Raw genomic sequence first — 20,733 nt, 5'->3', positions numbered from 1 at the left:
GAAATTGTCTCCTTTACCCTGTCTATTCATTGCTTTTATGACTGTACATATTTAATACATACAGCGAGGGAGAGAGAAAGCGATGATGTGAGGCACTCCTGGAGAAGAGAAGATGATAAGGAAATAAAACAGGTGTCTGGGAAGGGTTGCTGTTAGAGAAGGAAGAACTGAGCATTAATAGCCATCATTCAGATGGGCAGGAGTTCTCTGCAGGTAGCAGACAGGAAAAGCGAACTCGTGCACCCTCTTTGGGGACAGGCTCTGTTGCTTTCTATTTCTTCTCTTGCAGCCAGGGTACACATTTACTTGAGACAGACTGTTATTTCCTGTTCGGTGGCTGGTCAGGTTGACTCTTTAAGACTAGTGAACATTTCTAATGTATCTTATGCCTTTTTTTTTTTCTTTTTCTTTTTTTTTTTTTTTGAGGTTGAGTAGGGAAGAGATCTGTTGAAATTCTAGCTGGGTAAGTGGGGGATTCTCAGAAATGAGAAAGGGGGAAGGAAAACGATGTAGAAGCCGGAGAGCACAGCAGCAGCCCGAGACCCCCCTACCCCCCGCCTCCACTACTCTCGGCCCGCGACCTCCCGCGGAGACCCCAGGCGGCTGCATCAATATTTGATCGACCCTTCGCCCGCGCGCGCGTTGCCAGCACTCGCCGGTGGGGCTTGCCTGGCATCGCCCGAGCTGCGCTGTAGCGCCGGGGCCCGCAGGGGGCTTTGAAAGGACCAGCTCTGCGCTCGCCCCCTCGCCAGGGAGGCTCTGCTTCGCGGCAGGGGCGCGGCGCCCACCATGCGGGGCTGCCCGCGGCTGGCGCTGCTCTGTGCGCTGCTGCCCTGGCTCCTGCGGGCGGCGGCACCCCGGCGCCCCGCGCAACCCCTGGCGCGCGGAGACCCCCGCGACCCCGCCAGGGGCGCCGATTTCGATCGCGTCTACAGCGGGGTGGTGAGCCTCAGTACCGAGAACATCTACTCCTTCAACTACACCAGCCAGCCTGGCCAGGTAAGACACTCGCTCTCCTCGCTCGACTCCCAGGAACTTGCCAGATCTCAGAGCCCCGTCGCTGCTTTGGGTCCCCCGGGAATTGACCTCGGGAGCCCTTGGGGACCACAGGACCCTCGCTCCCTTTTCTCTTCAAAGCAATCACTGCCCTGCCAGAGCTGCCGCATCCCCCGCAACCGGCCTCCGGGACAACTCCGGTTCATCTCGCACCTTCCCTGGCCTGGTCCCCTGGCATTTGGGCTTTGTAGAGGCGCAGGTTCCCTGCACCTTCCGTGGCTCCTGCCCCCTGGTGGGCCTTTCTCTAGGAAACTCAAGGTTTCTAGGGTTGCGGAGGGAAAGGTCCGCACCGCTGTATCTAATCCCCTGCGGAGAAGGAACCTCATTTCATTTGGATGATTCGGCCAGACCCTTCTATTTCATAGCGCATGGGGAGGGAGAGCTGCTCAGAATCTAAAATAGGAATGTGTGAGAATGGACGCAAGCTGCCTGCCGAGCCTCTGTGTGTTCAATAGTCATTTCCTGTGTTTTTGTACTACTGTCACACGTATGTACTTCAGAGAAAGCCACAAGACCTGGCCAGAGATGTCTGAACTGCAGCCAGCAGCTGATCTATGGAGGTTTTGATGTGAAATAAGGGTGGGTAATTGTCTGAAAGTTCTAGACCTATTTCTGTCAGGAACGGAGGTGACACAAGGGGAGGAAATGACTGTCACAGCAACTATCCCTTTGACACATATATTCTGATTATATAATGTAAAAACAAAATGCACAGTTAGGTCTTTCCTTCTAATATGGTACCCTCTAGGGCATAGAAAAAAAAAAAACAAAAAACTCCCCAGTGTACCTGCCCCAGGCTGGCACCAAATCCTAAGGTGCTGTCACCGTGGCAGCAGAGCCCTGACCCTGGCTTGTCCTCTGCTGACCTTCAGGTTGTATGTCCTGAAGTGAGCAGGGTGACTCTGCAGAGCCATTCTATTGTGAACAAGTAGGAGGGGCAGCTTTTATCACCCCAGTTCCATACAACTCATCTCTTCCTGTCCAGTGTGCAGTATGGGCCAGCTGACATGCACATGAGTTGTTACTAGCCCTATAATTTGATCAGAAAAAAATTCCGTGATCTCTGGGGTATCCTGTCAGTTTCCCCCTAAATCATCAGTAAGGAAACTCAAATGGTATGTGCAAAGTTCTGACATCAGGCTTTAGTAGTTCCTTGCACTTCTGCTTAGAAATGGATTGACTGTGTTGGGGGGTCGCCTGGGGGGTCGCTCAGCTCAGTTGGTTAAGCGTCCGACTCTTGATTTCAGCTCAGGTCATGATCTCACTGTTCGTGGGACCAAGCCCCATGTCAGGATCTGCACTGACAGCAAGGAGCCTGCTTAGGATTCTCTCTCTCTCTCTCTCTCTCTCTCTCTCTCTCTCTCTCTCTCTCTCCCTCTCTCCGCCCCTCCCTCAATCAATTCTCCCTCCCTCTCTCTCTCAATAAATAAATAAATAAACATTAAAATGAAAGAAATAGATTGACTTTTTTAACTGTTGCTTGGCCTTTCGCCTTTAATATTTCGTGAGTTTCTCTACCACAGCACAGGTGCACTGCTTGCTTGACTTTCCTAGAACAGTGTGAGAGATTGAGGACAGGGCAGAGTCACGTTCATCTCCATATTCCAGTACCTAGCACAGTGCTTGGCACATGAGAGGTTTACTAATGTCTTTGAAAAGTGAATAAATAAGTAAAGAAAGATTTGAGGAACCTGGAATAAAACTAAATAAAATAGAATATGTACTTTTTAATTGGTTCAGAGTAAGAGACCATTCCAGATAAAAACATTTTTAACAGTTGTTATGAAATTAGGCCCTTTCCATGGTGCCTCTCTACATGTTTAAATACCTTTTATTGGGGCACCTGGGTGGCTCAGTTGGTTAAGCATCTGACTTCAGCTCAGGTCATGATCTCATGGTTTGTGGGTTCAAGCCCCATGTCGGGCTCTGTGCTGACAGCTAGAGCCTGGAGCCTGCTCTGGATTCTGTCTCTCTCTCTCTCTGCTCCTCTCTTGTTCACACACTCTCTCTCTCTCTCTCTCTCTCAAAAATAAACATTTAAAAAAATTTTTTTAAATACCTTTTATTTTATGAAACAATGGTACCTTTATTAAATAAATACCTTTTGTTTGATGAAAATTTAGTTTGTAAAATATCTTTGCATAATACAATAAAAAGTTGACAATCCCAGCAGTCCCTAAAAGTTCACTAGTCTGAGAAATACATTTGGGAACCATGGGACTGGTAGATAACTCAAGTGTTTATACTAGCAATCCCACCTTACGATAACATGAACACAATGCTTTTGGAGACAGCAGGATTTCATTGAAGGTTTGGAATAGCATAATGGAATTACAGAACAGCACAGGATAAGTGATAGATGAAAGCAGAAATCTAGGCAATACTGTCATAATGTTTACCGACTCTTCCCCACCAAGGAAAATTTCAAGATGGTAGCACTACTATTTAGGCCCTGCCTTATCACCATCTTATTGGCTACTTCCCTACCCCAAATGCTAGCCTCCCACTCTAAATTCTTGTTATTCATGAGAAACAGTTTTGTCATCATTACTGAAGGGGTCTGCTAAGTGAAGATCTATGAACCCAAGAGCAAAAGCTTGGCCAGGACCTTTTTCCTTTAATCTGACAAAGTGTTGGTCAGGGATTCCTTCCCTGTAGGGGTCATTTCTCACCAATTGCTCTTCAGTGCCACAAAGAATTTGGTTTAGAAAAAGACATAATAAAGTATAATTTTGTGAGTTTTAATCTTTTTTTCCTTTTCTCATCAAGCCATTGTTCTGTTTGCCTTTATTTTTTTCTTCAGTTTGGAGGAGAAAAGCTATTCTCAGTTTAGGCTTTGGGGAGGAGAGGAAGCTGCTTTGGGAGCCTTTGGCCCTAATCTTTCCTGTCAGCCACTGCATCTCCCTTACCAAACACTGTCCCAAGGAACTATTTAGCCAAGCATTTGTCATGCTAATTAGCTGAGGTCAGCATCAGGAAAGGTCTCACAGACCTTCTAGGCAGAGTAATGTAAATATGAAGCTGCCGTTAAAAAAAAAAAAAAAAAAAAACTGAAAGAATGGAGTGACTGCTTTAAAGAAGAAAAATGAAAATAAAGATCAAGTTACAGGTTAGGCAAGGTCATGAGTCATTTAATTTCCCTGGAGGGCAAGTATCTGGAGACTCCTTTCCAGGGGAGTAGGGTTTTACTTTGGCAAACAGAGTGTTCTAGAACTACAGGGCTGGAACTAAACTAGAAGGAAATCATCTTGTTGAGAAAGTCACCAGGCATATGTTTGACTGGGACAGAGGGCACAAAAGCAGGTTTATTGAGAAATGAGAATACTCTTGTAGAGACAGGTGGTGGCAATAATCAAATGTTTAAACTTGGGCTAGATGCTGATAAGGAGCTTTTAAATAAAAATCAAACTACCATGCAACAAGATGTCTTCTTGGAGGCTTTCAGTAACAGAATACGTTGGTCACCATAGATTTTTAAAATTGAAATGTTTCCCTGGAAATACTTCTTTTGTTTATTCAATGGAGACATGGAGACATGTATCTTTTAATGACATATGCTTTTCTATGCCCAAGGAACAATCCTTGGCTTTATTCATATCAACCAGTAGTTGCAGATCTAGAACCAGTTATACTGCCTCTTGGAACCAGATTCCAAAAGCCTATCCAATTCTCATGAACGATGAAATACATATCAGGATGTTCCAGTAGTAACTTCTAACCACACGTTACTGGTTACATAAAAGAGTTAAAACCTTGGATGTGATAGCCTCAGCTCCCCCAGTCTGAGATGTACTCTTCCTGTGTTCCTTACATACTGAGGCAGAGAAGGCCCCTCTGTTGGCTTCATACTTCATACTTCCTCTTACTGACCTGCTTGTTTGTGAGGAGGAAATCATCTCATTAGCACATTATCTGGCTGAACAGAATACCATAGACTGGGTGGCTTAAAAAACAGACCTCATTTCTCACAATTCTGGAGGCTAGATAGTCCCAGATCACAGTGTCAGCAGATTTGGTGCCTGGTGACAGCTGGCGTCCTAGCTTGTAGACAGTGCCTCACAGCTGTGTCTTCTCATGGCCCAGAGATCAGGGAGAGAAACAAGCTCTCTCCCGTCATTTTTAAGGGCACTAATCTCATCATGAGGGCTCCAACTTCATGATCTAATTCCCCTCCAAATACTGTCACGTGGGGGATTAGGCTTCAACATGAATTTGGTGGCAGAGGGGGACACATTCAGTCCATAGCAGTCACCTCCCACATTTTCCTCTGTGTCTCTGAAAAAGCAGCATCAACATATTATAAGGATGTTTAGGGGCTGACATTACTTCAGTTACAGGTCTGATTTTATAAAGAACCCATCTTCTTCCTGCCTAGACCTGACAGTCATGTGCTAAATTATATAATGGATTCTGTAAGTGTGTGATGTCCAATATGGTAGCCATTATCTACATGTGGCTATTGAGCACTTGAAATGTGGCCAGTCACAAAATGAGATGTACTGTAAGTATAGATTACACACCAGATTTCAGACAGTATAAAAAGACATGAAATGTGTAATTAATATTTTTTATTGATTATATGTTTAAATGATAATATTTTAGATATATTAAGTTAAATCAATATAGTAATAAAACTAACTTTGCTTGTTTCTTTGTACTATTTTTTTTAAGTATTTTGAGAGAGAGAGAGAGAGAGCACATGTGAGCAAGTGGGGGATGGGCAGAGAGAGAGGGAGAGAGAGAATCCCAAGCAGGCTCTGCACTAGTCAGGGCAGAACCCGACAATAGGGTTCAATCCCACAAACCGTGAGATGATGACCTGAGCCAAAATCAAGAGTCAGATGTTTAACCAGCTGTGCCACTCAGGCACCCCTCTTTGTACTTTCTAAAGTAGCCACTAGAAAATTTAAAAACACGTATGTGGGTCATATTATGTTTTCTTTGGACGGCACTGTTCCGAGTACTACAAGAACCTTAGAGAAGTCATTCATCCCACAGATAGCTTTGTTGGAGGAAATGAAGCTTGGAAAGGTCATAATGGATAAGCAGAACTTGGATAGGCAGAAAGAAAGGGGAAAGGCCTTTCAGGTATGGAAACATAGATCAGATTTCTGTTTTGACAATACTACGTTGAAAGTGGTGGTATATTTTACCAGGAGGCACATAGTGTCTGGTTGTCCCTTTTTGTGATGATAGCCACCTTTGGTCATTATTGCCTAGTTTCATGAATTCATTAGGAACGAGGTGATAATATAGATATATTTTAAATATTTTATTTTTAAGAGGGAGAGAGACAGAGCACCAGTAGGGGAGGGGCAGAGAGAGAGAGAGACACAGAATCTGAAGCAGGCTCCAGGCTCTGAGCTGTCAGCACAGAACCCGACGCAGGGCTTGAACTCACAAACCATGAGATCATGACCTGAGCAGCAGTCGGATGCTTAACTGACTGAACCACCCAGTGCCCCAACAAGGTGATAATATTTTAATTATCACATATTTCTTCTTTTTTTTAATGGGTGAGGTTTTTAAAAAATTATTTTAGAGAGAGAGTGTGGGCAGGGGTGAGGGGAAGAGGGAGGGAGAGAGAATCTTAAGCAGGCTCCACCCTCAATTCAGAGCCCAACGTGGGACTGGATCCCACTAGCTGAGCTGAAATCAAAAGCATCAAAAGTGGGATGATGCTCAACCAACTGAGCCACCCAGACACCTCTGTTTATGAGCTGGAATACTTCTTCATTTTTTATTCTTTCTTTCTTTCTTTCTTTCTTTCTTTCTCTCTCTCTCTCTCTCTCTCTCTCTCGAGCATGTGCATGTGAGCAGGAGAGAGGCAAAGAGAGAGGGAGAGAGAGAGAGAGAGAGAGAGAGAGAGAGAGAATCCCAAGGAGACTCCACATTGTCAGGGCAGAGCCCAACACAGGGTTGATCTCACAAACCATGAGATCATGACCTGAGCAGAAATCAAGAGTCAGATGCTTAACTGACTGAGCTACCCAGGTGCCCCAAAGAGCTGGAATAGTTCTATAATAAGAAACCTCTCCTCATCAGCTATTTGGGCACCTTAGGCTACTGTATGTAAACAAACATGAGATAAAGTCTTCATTTTTTTACCTTTATTTAGCAATTTTCAATATAATGAGTTGGTCTCCTAGCATCCTATAATAATGATCAATGAGATTTCATTTAGCATAATCATGAGCTCATGAATTTAAACCTATTTGATTTGCCTCGACCCATTGTCATTACTAACTTTATGTTCAAATTGTTCCTTCGCCAGTGAAAGCCAATTTGAGTTGGAGCCTGAATTCTCTTGATAAAATCCAAGTGCTCTCTGACATCTTCCTTGCTTTCTGGTATGAAAAGTTATTCCAGATTCATCAGGTTCCGTTCTTTTTTTTTTATGTTTATTTTATTTATTTTGAGAGAGAGAAATAGAGCATGAACAGGGGAGGGGCAGAGAGAGAGAGAGAGAAAGAGAGAGAGAATCCCAAGCAGCCTCCCCACTGTCAGCACACAGCCTGATTCAGGGCTCAAACTCACCAACTGTGAGATCGTGATCTGAGCTGAAATCAAGAGTCAGATGCTTAACCAACTTAGCCTCCCAGGCACCCCATCATCACATTCAGTTCTTGTCGCCAACATGGAATCAGCCATTTTTCCAGAAGGTCAGGTTCCTTTGAGTAGCAAATAGAGACCACAGTATGCTAGTAGTCAGTCTGCTAGTGCCATTAGTATTGCTAATGGCTTGGTAAGTTTTTTTCTAAATCTTTTCAATAGATGGAGCTAAAGGAGAGACCGTATCGTGAGTTCATACTAGTACTTCTGATTCAAATTCAGAAACACAGGGTTTTTACTTAACCTCATCCATCTTACACATGTATGTATTTCCTTTCTCCTGTGCCAAAAACCCTGTTTCTCGATGATAACAACTTACTCATTTGCTTTAATATACACACAACAGTTTTAGATAACTACTAATATTGCCACAAACAATAAGATTGCTGGCAACAGTTAAAGATTTATTTTTACAGTTCCTTTTACCTTAGGGCATATTTCATAATTGATGTCGAGACAAATTCCTATGTTTTAAAGTAAGGTAGCAGGACAGTCATGTTACCCTTTCAGGGCAGTTATGTTATCAACTTGTTAGGTTCATTTGTGTCCTTTTATGTTTGAATTTCAGGGATGCTTCTTAATTTTGTTTGAAAACTAACAAATAAAAATCTATAAAACATGATATATTTGCAGAAGTCCAGCTTCTACCTCTGTTCCCTGCATCTCATTCCCTCTGTTCTTCTATAGGTAGCCATTTAAAATTTTATAGCCTATAAACTAAAGCAGTTTTGGGGTGCCTGGGAAGTTCAGTTGATTGAGCATCTGACTCTTGATTTCAGCTCAGGTCATGATCCCAGGGTCTGCTGACAGTGCAGAGCCTGATTGGGATTCTCTCTCTCCCTCTCTCTCTGCTCCTTCCCCACTTGAGCTCTCTCATGCGCACGCTTGCTCCCTCTCTCCCTTAAAATAAATAAACTTAAAAACAAATAAAGCAGGTTTTTGTTGCTCTAATAGTTTCCTCTTTACTAATATATTTATATAATGCCATTAGCCTCTTCCAATTTCATCTCTTAGTTCTCTGTGATGAGCAATATTGAAATTAGCCGGTATCTTCTTCTCCATCTCTTTTTCCAACCCCAAAATCTAAACCCTAGTTAATACTTATAAAAAATTAATTAACTTATCTACTTTTCATCTAACTTCATTATTTCATTATTCTTCCCATTCTCATCCCATTTTTGGTTAGTGGTACTTATCTATATTGTCAAAGCATATTGTCATTACGAGCTAGACTACCTTCCTTACAAACAACATTTAGTTTTAGCTCTACAGGTACTTATATATTAAAAATACACAACTTGTCCTTATATTAATGTCCTCCAGCCTTTTTTCTCTAAAGCTTATTCTCTAGGATCTTCTAGGATCCTTTCAGGTTTATAACGCTTTGTCCACAGCCTTTGCATTTATAGGACTGTTTAGCTGAATATAAAACCCTTGGCTTACAGTTTTTTTTTCCTTCAGTTTTAACCATATTATTCCTTTGGCTTCTGGCAAAACTGATGATAAAAGGGATTCTTCCCTTTGCAGCAATTTCATTTTTCTGCCTGGATTCCTGACTCTTTTTCCTTTTTCTTTGAAATCCAATAGTTTTAACAGACCGGGTCTGGTAGGTCAGTCTTTCCCAAGTATGTGATGTAATCTTTCAATATGTAACTTCAATGATCTTTTTTTAATTCCAGAAATTTTCCTTATAGTTTTTATTGTATGTATGTATTTAATTTTGAGAGAAAGAGCACATGCACAAGTGAGCAAGGGGCAGAGGGAGAGGGAGAGAGAGAATCTCATGAGATGCAGAGAGAGGGAGATAGAGTGAAGAGCCTGCAGTGGGGCTCGAGTTCATGCAAAGCAGGGCTGGAATTAATGACTGTGAGATCATGACCTGAGCCGAAGTTGGATGCTTAACTGGCTGAGCCACCCAGGCACCCTTCTTTACAGTTTTTAACATTCGTTTATTCCAATGCTTGGTTATCTTCTTTAGGAATTCCCTTTATACTTATGTTGGCCCTTCTTTATTGTTTCCTATAGCTATCCATTTTTCTAGAATTGTTTTTTTACATCCTGCCCAGATTAAATTTTTTCTCCTTTCCATCTTCTATTTTCCTTATTTCCTTCATACTAAATATTCATTTATAACATAATTTTAAAATTTATTTGTAATCTTTTCCTGAGTTCTGCCATTTCTTTTTTAAAACTTCATTTTCTCCAATAACCTCATTTCTGAATTTTTAAAATTCTGATTTATGGCTTTTTTCATAGATTTTAAAATGTTCATAATTTGAAATTTGGAAATATTAGGCTATGCTTTCCATCTGTTTTATAGGTACAGCTTTCTGGCATACCTTCACCATCTGAAATGGTGTTTTCTCCTCCTTATTCCCTTTGACTTGCAATGACTTTGTGTGGGATTCAATTGCAGTCCTTGTCTATTGCTCATCTTTACTCTAGATGAGTTTTCCTTATTTTATTTTTTTAACTTATATATATATATTTTTTTTTATTTTAGAGAGAGAGAGAACGAGAGAGAACATGAGTGGGAAAGAGGGGCAAAGGGAGAGAGAGAGCAGGCTCCACTCTCAGTGCAGAGCCTGACTCAGGACTCCAACTCACGACCCTGGGATCATGACCTGAGCTGAAATCAAGAGTGGGACACTCAATACACTGAGCCACCAGGCACTCTGAGTTTTTCTTACTTTAGAAGGGAAAGATAGACCTGGATAGCTTTCCTAGCTTTCTTCTCTTATCGTGGTGAGGTGATCAAAACATGATTTTCTTTCTGAGAAATTTCATAGGTCCTCTCCCCCATTTTATGGAGACTTCTTCTTTCCTTTGTTCTTGCTTCATCCTGTTCAGTTTGGGTTCCACTCCCACAGCTTTTCGTCAGGCAGAATTTTTTCTAGGAAGGGAGTTTTGATTAGTTTTGAGAATCCATGCGGCCCAGACTACTCCAGAAGGGTCTGGATTTCCTCAAGTGTTCTTACACCTACTCACAACTTGAAGCCTATAAAGCTGCCTCCAGGTTCAACTACTGTTCTCAGGTTGGCCCTCCCATCTTTTTAGGGAGCACTTTTAGATGGATTTTGGGTTCTCTGATTCTCAGAGCCAGCAGAGCCCCATGCTTCCTTCTGATTCTACCCACACAATTGCTGATACCACACAGGTGTTGAAGCTGTTGGTAATTTTTCCCACCCAGTCATGTTTTGGAGTTTGTCCAGGATACCTTATCTTGGTAAATGTTCTCCATGAAATTTTTGTCCTGTCTTCCCAGTTGCCCTATTTTCACAAGGCACACTTGAGATTCAAATTCTCTGCTGCTACTGACACCATCTTCTCAGAATCCTCTCTCCATTCTTTTCTGTAAGTTATAATTTTGAAATAACTTCAAATATACAGAAAAGTTAGAACCATGTAAACAACTCCAATATGCCCTTCACTCAAATATCCCAATTTTTTTTGCCAAATTTGCTTTATCAGTCTCCCTCCCCATAAGCAAATTTTCCCCCAAAACATTTGAAACTAAGCTACAGATATGATGCTCCTTTGTCTCTAAATACTTCAGTGTATGTTTTCTATGAACAAGAATATTTTCTTATATAGCCATGGAATAATGATGAAAATCAGAAAATTAACATTAAATTAAATTAAATTAAATTAATCCCCTCCACCTATTTCACCCATCCCCCCACCTATCTCCCCTCTGGCAACCACCAGTTTGTTTTCTATAGTTAAGAATCTGGGTTGTTTTTTTTTTTTACCTTGTGGACCTCAATGTTTTTGAAGAGTAGAGCCAGTTATATTATTTTATTTTATTTTATTTTATTTTATTTTATTTTATGTATGTATGTATTTATTAAATGTTGCTCAATATATTTTTTTTTTTAAAGAGAGAGAGAGAGCACATGAGTTGGGGGTAGGTTGGGGATGAGTGGAGGGGCACAGCCAAGTGGGGAAGAGAGAGAAAGAATCTTAAGCAGGCACCATACTAAGCACAGAGCCTGAAGCAGGGCTCCATACCATGACCCTGGGATCATGATCTGACCTGAAATCAAGAGCCAGACACTTAACCAACTGAGCCACCCTGGTGCCCCAGCCAGTTATTTTATAGATTTTCCCTCAATTTGGGTTTGTGTGATGTTTCCTCATGATTAGATTCAGGGTATACATTTTCAGTATATCATCACACAAGTGATATTGTATCCTTAGTGCATCATATCAGAGGCACATGATATTAAGTTTTCCTATTGTTATTGTGGGTAACGTGGGTTACGTGGTTAGGATGGTCTCTCCCAGGTTTCTCCACTGTAAAGTTACTATTTTCCTTTTGTAATCAAAAAAGTAACTCGTGGAGCAATACCTTGAGACTATAAATATTCTATCCCTCATCAAACTTTCAAGCACCAGTTTTAACATCCATTGATTATTCTTGTCTAAATCAGATATTACCATAGTGGTTTCCAACTAGTCATTTCCTAATTCATCATTCCACATTTATCAGTTGATATTCTACTATAAGAAAGAGCTTTTCTTTCTCTCCCATTTATTTATTTATTCTTCTTAAAAAATTTTTATGGATAACAGGTGATTTTCCTCTTCAAGTCAGTCGCACTCCTTGTCTATCGTGGGCATATTAAGGAATCTCTCTTTTAACTCCAACCCAGAAAGTAGGTTTCTTCTCTTTGCTCCTGTAATATCATGATTATAACAAGTCATATATATATATACACACACACATATGTGTGTGTGTGTGTGTGTGTGTATATATATATATATATATATATATATATATATATATATATTTGGTTTTCAGTTTCTGGCACAGAGCTCCTAAAACCCTTGGAATTTTCTAAGTGATAAGAGTGATAAAGATGTCTTATCATTGAACTGCACCTGAGTTTATGTTAATGAAGTGATTTTTGGAAAGACCCTAAAGATGGGACTGGTTGCCAGAGGGAACCAACCATATAATTGGAGGGTTGGAACTTTCAGTCCATCCCCGTTTGACCTCCTGGGTGGGGAGGGGGCTGGAGTTTGAATTGCCAATGGCCAATGATTTAATCAATCTTTACTATGTAATGAAGCCTCCATAGAAACCCTAAAGGATGGAGCTCAGAGAGTTTCTCGGTGAGCACGTGGAGATTCAGGGAGAGGTGTGCACTCCGAAAGCATGGAAGCTCCACACCCCTTCCCACATACCTTGTTCTGTGCATCTCTTTCATCTGGCTATTCCTGAGTTATGTCCTTTGTAATAATAAACAGGTTATCTTGGAAGTAAAATGTTTCACTGAGTTCTGTGAGCCACTCCAGTAAATTAATTGAACCCAAGAAGGGGGTTGTTGGAATCTTTGATCTATAGCTGGTTAGTCAGGTGACAACCTGGACTTTTTTCTTTTTTTAAGTTTATTTTTTGGTTTGTTTAAGTCATCTGTACACCAAACCTGGGGCTCCAACTCACCACCCTGAGATCAGGAGTTGCATGTTCTTCTGACTAAGCTGGCCAGGCACCCCCAACCTGGACTTTGTGATTGGCATCTGAAGGTGGGAAGAAGTGGAGAGGTAGTCTCCTAGAACTGAACTCTTAACCTGGAGATCTGACGCTATCTCCAAGTAGATAGTAGATAGTGTCAGAATTGAGTTGAGTTGCAGATTACCCAGCTAATGTCTGAGAATCTTTTGGTGGTGTGGGAAAAACACATACTGTAACGGGGGGTGCAGATTTGTACTTCTCCATCACTAGCAAAATAATAATATTTCAGTGGCTTTTAAGGAATCACAAGGGAAGATGACATCATCAGTTATCATCTAGGGCATCTATTGCAACCCATTATCCAGATTATCTGTTGGGTTCCAAGCAAATCTGTCTCTAGACCATTTAATAAGTATAGCAATCCTCAGTTTTGAATTTGCAGTTAAAAGGATAAGCATATAATTATTTTTTTACTCATGAGAAACTGAAAGCCAGAATAGTCAAACAAATTATATAAGTAATCACTGCGGCTAGAATATCTGAGTGTCTGAATTCAGTTTCATAATTTTATCCATTTCAAGTCCTTGACTATGGAGTTCTCAGTATGTTTTTTTAAATGTAGGTTTTCATTAGGGATTTTTGAAATACAATAAACTTTACATTGTCTCTACGTGGTGAGATTATGGTGAATTTTAATGGTCTTTCTTGTATTTTCTAAATATTTCACACAAAAAAACATGTTTTACATTCCTAAGGCAAGGACAACAAAACACTGACAGGCTGAGCAGTATTGGGGAAGAACACTGTGTGGGGCACCAGAAAATGTGTGTTTTTATCTCCTTAACAACCTCTGTGCCTCCAGCAAATCCTATTTCCTCTCTGAGCTTTATTTCCTCCCACTGAGAAGAGAAAACTACATCTTTTATCTTTATTCAAGCACTAAAGTTCAGTGCTCTCTTTTTTTTAACCATGTGTGAGACTGTAATTTTTTTTTAATGTTTATTTATTTATTTTGAGAGAGAGAGAGAGAGAATGAGAGAGTGTGTGCTTGTGGGAGGGAGGGAGAGAGAGAGAGAGAGAGAGAGAGAGAGAGAGAGAGAGTGAGAGAGAAAGAATCCCAAGCAGGCTCCCTGCTGTCAGCACAGAGTCCGAATCAGGGCTTGAACTCACAAACCATGAGATCATGCCCTGAGCTGAAATCAAGAGTCAGACACTTAACTGACTGAACCACCCAGGTGCCCCCACCCCTTTTTTTAATTCTTGGCTTTATATTTTTTTATTATTTTATTCAAATCCAAGTTAGTTAACATATACTGTAAGAATGGTTTCAGGAATAGAATTTAGTGATTCATCACTTACATACAACACCCAGTGCTCATTCCAGCAAGGGTCCTCCTCAAAGCCCATCATCCATTTAGCGCCCCCCCCCCCCACCAACTCCAGCAATCCTTAGTTTGTTCTCTGTATTTAACAGCCTCTTACGGTTTTCCTCCCTCTCTGTTTTTATCTTATTTTTCTTTCCTTTCCCCTATGTTCATCTGTTGTGTTTCTTCAATTCCACATATGAGTGTAAAGAATGTAAAGAATGTATACAACTTTTTTTTTTTTTTTTTTAAGTAAGCTCTCTGCCCAATGCAGAGCTTAATCTTGCGACCTTGAGGTCAAGAGTCGTATGCTCTGCCAACTGAGCCAGGCAGGCATCCCTACTTTTTTTCTTAACTATTGACAAGTAGGAGAAATTTCTTGCCAAAAAGATCATTTCTAACTCCTTGTCTTATAAAAGCCAGTAAATGAAATCTTTAAATTATTGTTTCTAAAACACTACTCTTTTCTCCTTTGGTTGGTTTTCTTTTCTTTTGAGAGGCTTCCCATAAGTCTCCACCACCTGGAAGTGTTTTATTTTGTCTCCCTCTTTTACCTCCACCTTTGCCACCAGTGCTGAGCTTGTATTAAAGTTCCATTTTGTTTCTCTCTCACATTCCATTTGTTTTTTCCTGAGTGCCATGTCAGTAGGCTTGCTAGAGTTTTGGGTTTCGTTTTTTGGTTGTTATTTTGTTTTGATGATATTGTTGTGTTGCCCCCTTCTGAAGGGGTATTTTAAGGTATCTGATACAATATGTAGGGATTTTCAGTGTTCGTTCCTTTCCCGCTTTGGTTTCAACATGTTACCTGAAGGGTCTCCTATGTCATTTCTCCCCGTTGGCTTGAATGTAAAAGACCAAGGGACTTAAGACTTGTGAAACCGTGAAACTTCTTTGCTTCAAGAAGATGCCAGTATTTCTTTTTTCCTTTCAGACTGATTGATAATTGTCACACGTTGCCATGCAGCAGCCAGAGTTTGACAGCCAGCTCTTCCTACATTGTTTAACTCTGGGGCTAACAGAAGCTCCACATCAACACACCAAGATGGTGCATTAATGATTTAAAGGCACATCTAATGAGCTGTTTGAATTGGGGCCTCACCATCCTTTCTGCTCATTTGCTAAGGAAAATATCAAACATATCATGATGCTTCAGGCAATAGAATCACAGTCCTTTCTGTTTTGCAAAAAAAAAAAAAATACATTTTTAAACATTATTTTCTTTTCTTGGATATTGTGAAAATGGAAAATTTGAAGGCCTTTTTTTGAGGTATTTTAGTGGCTATGCAAACCAAAACCAAAACAAAACCTAAGGACCTGTATTTTGCATAAAGTAAACTAAGGTCAGCAGGGACACCTGGGTGGCTCAGTCGGTTAAGCATCTGACTTTGGCTCAAGTCATGATCTCATGATTCGTGGGTTTGAGCCCCACATCAGGCTCTGTACTGACAGCTCAAAGCCTGGAGCCTGCTTCAGATCCTGTGTCTTCCTCTCTCTTTGCCCCTCCCCCACTTGTGCTCTGTCTCTCGATCAAAAATATAAACATTAAAAAAATAATAATAAATAAAGCTAAGGTCAGCAATAAGAACCAACTGTCCAACTTAACCCTTAAGTCCTCAGTCTGAGATCCTTCTGCTTTCATATGTAATGAGTTTCTAAGAACATGTGTAAAAATTATTGATACAGGAGAAACAATTGATTTACCTGTCAAAAGATAGTGCTCCATTCCTGGAGAGAGAAAAAGCGAAGCTGAGTGTCATATAGCAAATGTACATTACATATTAAATGTTATTAATAATAAAATTAATTGAAATGATTTGCTGTAGTAATTAATTACTTCAAATTCTCATTTGCCTTATCCCCTCAGTTTATTTGAAGTGACAATAATAGACAAATAAATTGATTTTGCTGTTAGAAAGGATATGCAAATGTTGATTTTATACAAGATGGAACAAGGGATTTTTCAATGGGTTGGATAAGAAGAGTGAAACTGGTTTGAAGGTATCTTATATTGAAAATGTGTCCAAAGAAAGTTGAGTGTAAGCCTTCTTTTCTGACAGGAAATCTATAGGAATCCATTTCCCTGTCATAGCTCCCAAGAACTGGGAAATTTTCCCTCTGTTCCACTGAAAAGCTTTTCAAGAACTAGTTCTAAGGAAGTTTATTTGGGACCCAGCCTTCTATAGTTGATCCCAAGCCTGGCCAGGGGTATCTATATGTAATTATGAAAGTATTGGCTTCTTTGAAGGTACAGACCACCTGTTTTGGCTAAACTCATAAGTGTTTAAATAAAATATTTTATTTCTGAAAATGGTGGCAAAATTAAAGTTTATCTAACATCAAGTAGCATGTAGTCCTGAGTAAAAGCACCCTCTGGCTACCTGGAGTATTTACCATTGATTGGACCATTAAAAGTGTAAATAAAATGGGGTGCCTGGGTGGCCCAGTTGGTTAAGCATCTGACTCCTGATCTCAGCTCAGGTCATGATCTCACGGTTTGTGGATTCAAGCCCCGCATCGGGCTCTGTGCTTACATTGAGGAACCTGCTTGGGGTTCTGTCTCCCTCTCTCTCTGCCCCTCCCCACTCCCACATTTGTGGGCTTTCTCTCTCTCAAAATAAATTAAGCTTTAAAAAAGTAGTGTTGTTTTTTTTTTTTTTACCAGAGCAGGCATTTTTAAATTTGAGAAAGTACACAAGCGCCTGGGTGGCTCAGTCAAGCATCCGACTTCAGCTCAGGTCATGATCTCACCGTTCATGAGTTCGGGCCCCGCGTCGGGCTCTGTGCTGACAGCTCAGAGCCTGGAGTCTGCTTTGGATTCTGTGTCTCACTCTCACTCTCTGCCCCTCTCCTGCTTTGTGCTCTCTCTCTCTCTCAAAAATAAATAAAAACATTAAAAAAGTTTTTAATAAATAAAAAAGTATTTAAATTTAAGAAAGTACTACTTACTTACCAATTTTTTTTTCATGAATCGTGCCTTTGGTGTTGTATTTCAAAAGTTGTCACCAAGTCTAAGATCACCTAGATTTTCTCCTGTGTTATCTTCTGAAAATTTCATAGCTTTGAATGTTACATTTAAGTTAATGATCCATTTTAGGTTTACTTTGTAAAAGGTATAAGGTCTCTGTCTAGAATCTTTTTTTTTTTTTTTTGATATATGACATCTAATTGTTCCAGCACCATTTGTTGAAAAGAAAACCCTATGTTTCTAGTATTACAGTGTTGTGTGTGTGTGTACATTTATAGCCCACCTTGGACCAAAGAGTTTGAAGCAGCTCCTTACCTGGGGCTCATTATTCTTGTCATCGTTCCCAGCCTTCCATTCTGCTGCCACCACCTCTAATCTCCACCATTCTCTTGTTGCTACTTTTTTCTGTGTATCTTCTGCTGCCTGCTTCTCCCATCCTTTTTCTCTTGCAAATCTTTTATGAATACTGTTGGTCTTTCAAGGTTCTTTCTTTTCTCTGGCTGTTCCTCTTGTTTGAGGCTTTGCTACTGGCAAAGACGTTCCTTCTTCATTTTGTTTTGTTTCTTACTTCCTCATTCAAAGCCATGCTGGGTAATCTCAGTTACTAGAGAGCTGGTCTCCTGATTTTTAAAGTTTTGCTATAGAATTTGAGTAATACCAATAGTGAAGGGGCGCCTGGGTGGCTCCGTGGGTTAAGCATCTGACTTCAGCTCTAATCAAGATCTCTCAGTTCATGAGTTTGAGCCCCGCGTCAGGCTCTGGGCTGACAGCTCAGGGCCTGGAGCCTGCTTCAGATTCCGTGTCTCCCTCTCTCTTGGCCCCTCCCCTGCTCACACTCTGCCTCTTTCTCTCTAAAATAAATAAACATTTAAAAAAATTTTTTTAATAATACCAATAGTGGAGGATGAAGAACATATGCTATTTGGAAAGTCAGTATATATTTGTGTTGACTTTGTGTGCCATTATTTCCTTTGTTTACATCAACAGGATTTTCTTGTCAAGTCTTTTTGGCTACAGAAGCGTAACTAAGCTTGCATTTGAGACTTTTTTTCTGTTCTTTTTTCTATCACTAAAAGAAACATATAAAGTATCACTTGAAACAATTGGGATGGAAAGGGATTATTTTATTTTATTTTATTTTTATTTTATTTTATTTATTTATTTTTTAATGTTTATTTATTTTTGAGAGAGAGAGAGAAACAGGTCTCTAGCTGGGGAGGCCAGAGAGAGAGGGAGACATGGAATCCGAAGCAGGCTCCAGGCTCTGAGCTGTCAGCACACAGCCTGACTCAGGGCTCAAACCCATGAACCATGAGATCATGACCCGAGCCGAAGTTGGATGCTAAACTGACTGAGTCACCCAGGTGCCCCTATTTTATTTTTAATTTTTTTTAGGTTTATTTATTTTTGAGAGAGATACAGAGTGTGAGCAGGGAAGGGGCAGAGAGGGAGAGGGAGACACAGAATCCAAAGCAGGCTCTAGGCTCTAGGCTGCCCGTACAGAGCTCGACGTGGGGCTTGAACCCACGGACCAGACCACGAGATCATGACCTGAGCTAGAGTCTGACACTTAACTGACTGAGCCATCCAGGCACCCCAGGGATAATTGTATTTTAAAACTTAAGAGCTAAAACTACCTTTTAAATCACCCAGTGTCTTCTCAACAGGAGAGAAAACTGAAAGCCAGTGAAATAAGTCACTTGTCCACAATCATGTAACTAGTGTGAAGCAAATCCCGGAACATAACTCCAGTTCCCGAGTATATTTCTTCAAGATATTTTTACTAGACCACTCTCCCTCCCACAAGAACACATCTGCATACTTAGCAACAACAAAACAAATAATTTAAAATACCACAGTCACGCTTTCAGTCAGGTCATTTGATCATGCTTTATGTTGGATTCCCTTACAATTTCCTTCATCTATTTGAGTCAGGCCAGCAGGACTGACACTAAGTAAAACGTAGAAGTTGGCAGATTTTCTTCAGTGTTTCAGAGCCATAGCCACCCACCAACCATGATGTTACTTGGACTCCCTGTGGACCCAGAGGACTGAGCTTCATCTCTTTGGTGGTTGATTTTCATCAGTGCTGGTTTCCTTTGTGACAGACACAGGGCAGCTTGGAGACCCAAGCAGTTAGCCTATGTGTCACTCAAGGACAGGATTAATCCTGAGAACTGGTATTTCTGGATCTCCATTAAACAGCCATGAAGATAAGCCATAGCAAACAGGAATGACCAACTGTTTCTGTCTCTCTAGATTTAACTGCCCTGTTGTGGACAAATTGACTCATAACCATTTTAGTTATCTAAACTGGGAGAATATATTAAAAATTGACATGAGGGGCGCCTGGGTGGCTCAGTCGGTTGAGCATCTGACTTCGGCTCGGGTCATGATCTCACAGTTTGTGAGTTCAAGCCCTGTGTCAGGCTCTGTGTTAATAGCTAAGAGCCTGGAGCCTGCTTTGGATTCAGTGTTCCCCCTTTCCCTGCCCCTTCCCCACTCATCCTATCTCTCTCTCTGTCTCTCAAAGATGAATAAACGTTAAAAAAATGTTTTTCAATTGACATGAAAATGCTCATAGGTTTTTTTTTGTCCTTTCCAATATTTGCAAAAAGAAATTTCATGTTTGTTCCCACTCTCTCCCCATACCATTTTCACCAAAGCAGAGCAATTACAGCTTTCTAGGACAGAGACAATGTTTATCTGCATAATAAAGGGACAAAAAGTGGGGGATAAGGAAAGAGGCAAATAGGATGACCTTTGGGTATGCAGAGGGGGTTTGGCTTGTGGACAGTAAGTTTCCAAAATAGCTGCGGTATGAGTGAAGTAGAAAAGGAAAGAGAATATAGGATTAGGCAAAGTTCTTAGTTGCAAGCAACAGAAATCAAATGGCTAACTTATCCAGACAAATAACTTATTAGAAGGATATTAGGTAGGTAGCTCACAAACCTGAGATGCCAGACTCAGACTATGATTGGAGACCAAAAGAGACTAAACTGTAGGAAATTGTAGCAACAGTCACGCTATAGAATGGTTTCATCAAGATGCTCCACTGGGAACCACCACCTCCTCTACCATTAGATATGGTCACCCCTGGACCCTGCTGCCATGGACACTACTGGTGTCTGTATTGCCAGTGAATTCTAAACTCTCCCTTCATCTTTGTATCATGTAATCATCATTGAACATACCAAGTGGAAGCATCCAACTATCTGAGCATAGGTGGTATTGTTGGCTCCCTTGGCATTCAGCAGCAGCCTTGCCTCCCACAA

The 20,733-nt window shown here is 40.9% G+C and overlaps 1 protein-coding gene across 5 annotated transcripts in view; it reads left to right on the top strand.

The window, feature by feature from the left end:
- SIDT1 (SID1 transmembrane family member 1) overlaps positions 1-20,733 on the top strand; it is a 116,942-nt gene continuing 96,209 nt past the window's right edge. For 2 of the 5 annotated variants that reach the window (XM_058731384.1, XM_058731379.1), the window contains exon 1: positions 16-999. In XM_058731384.1, coding sequence (XP_058587367.1) covers positions 790-999 — 210 coding nt within the window. In that variant the 5' untranslated portion in view covers positions 16-789. Of the gene's footprint in view, positions 1,000-20,733 lie in introns of all 5 variants that reach the window. The other 3 variants (XM_058731380.1, XM_058731383.1, XM_058731382.1) reach the window with 3 other exon arrangements.

The sequence above is a fragment of the Neofelis nebulosa genome, chromosome 5, assembly GCF_028018385.1.
Source record: "Neofelis nebulosa isolate mNeoNeb1 chromosome 5, mNeoNeb1.pri, whole genome shotgun sequence".
Lineage (NCBI taxonomy): Eukaryota > Metazoa > Chordata > Mammalia > Carnivora > Felidae > Neofelis > Neofelis nebulosa.
This window is presented reverse-complemented; position numbering and strand designations above follow the sequence as displayed.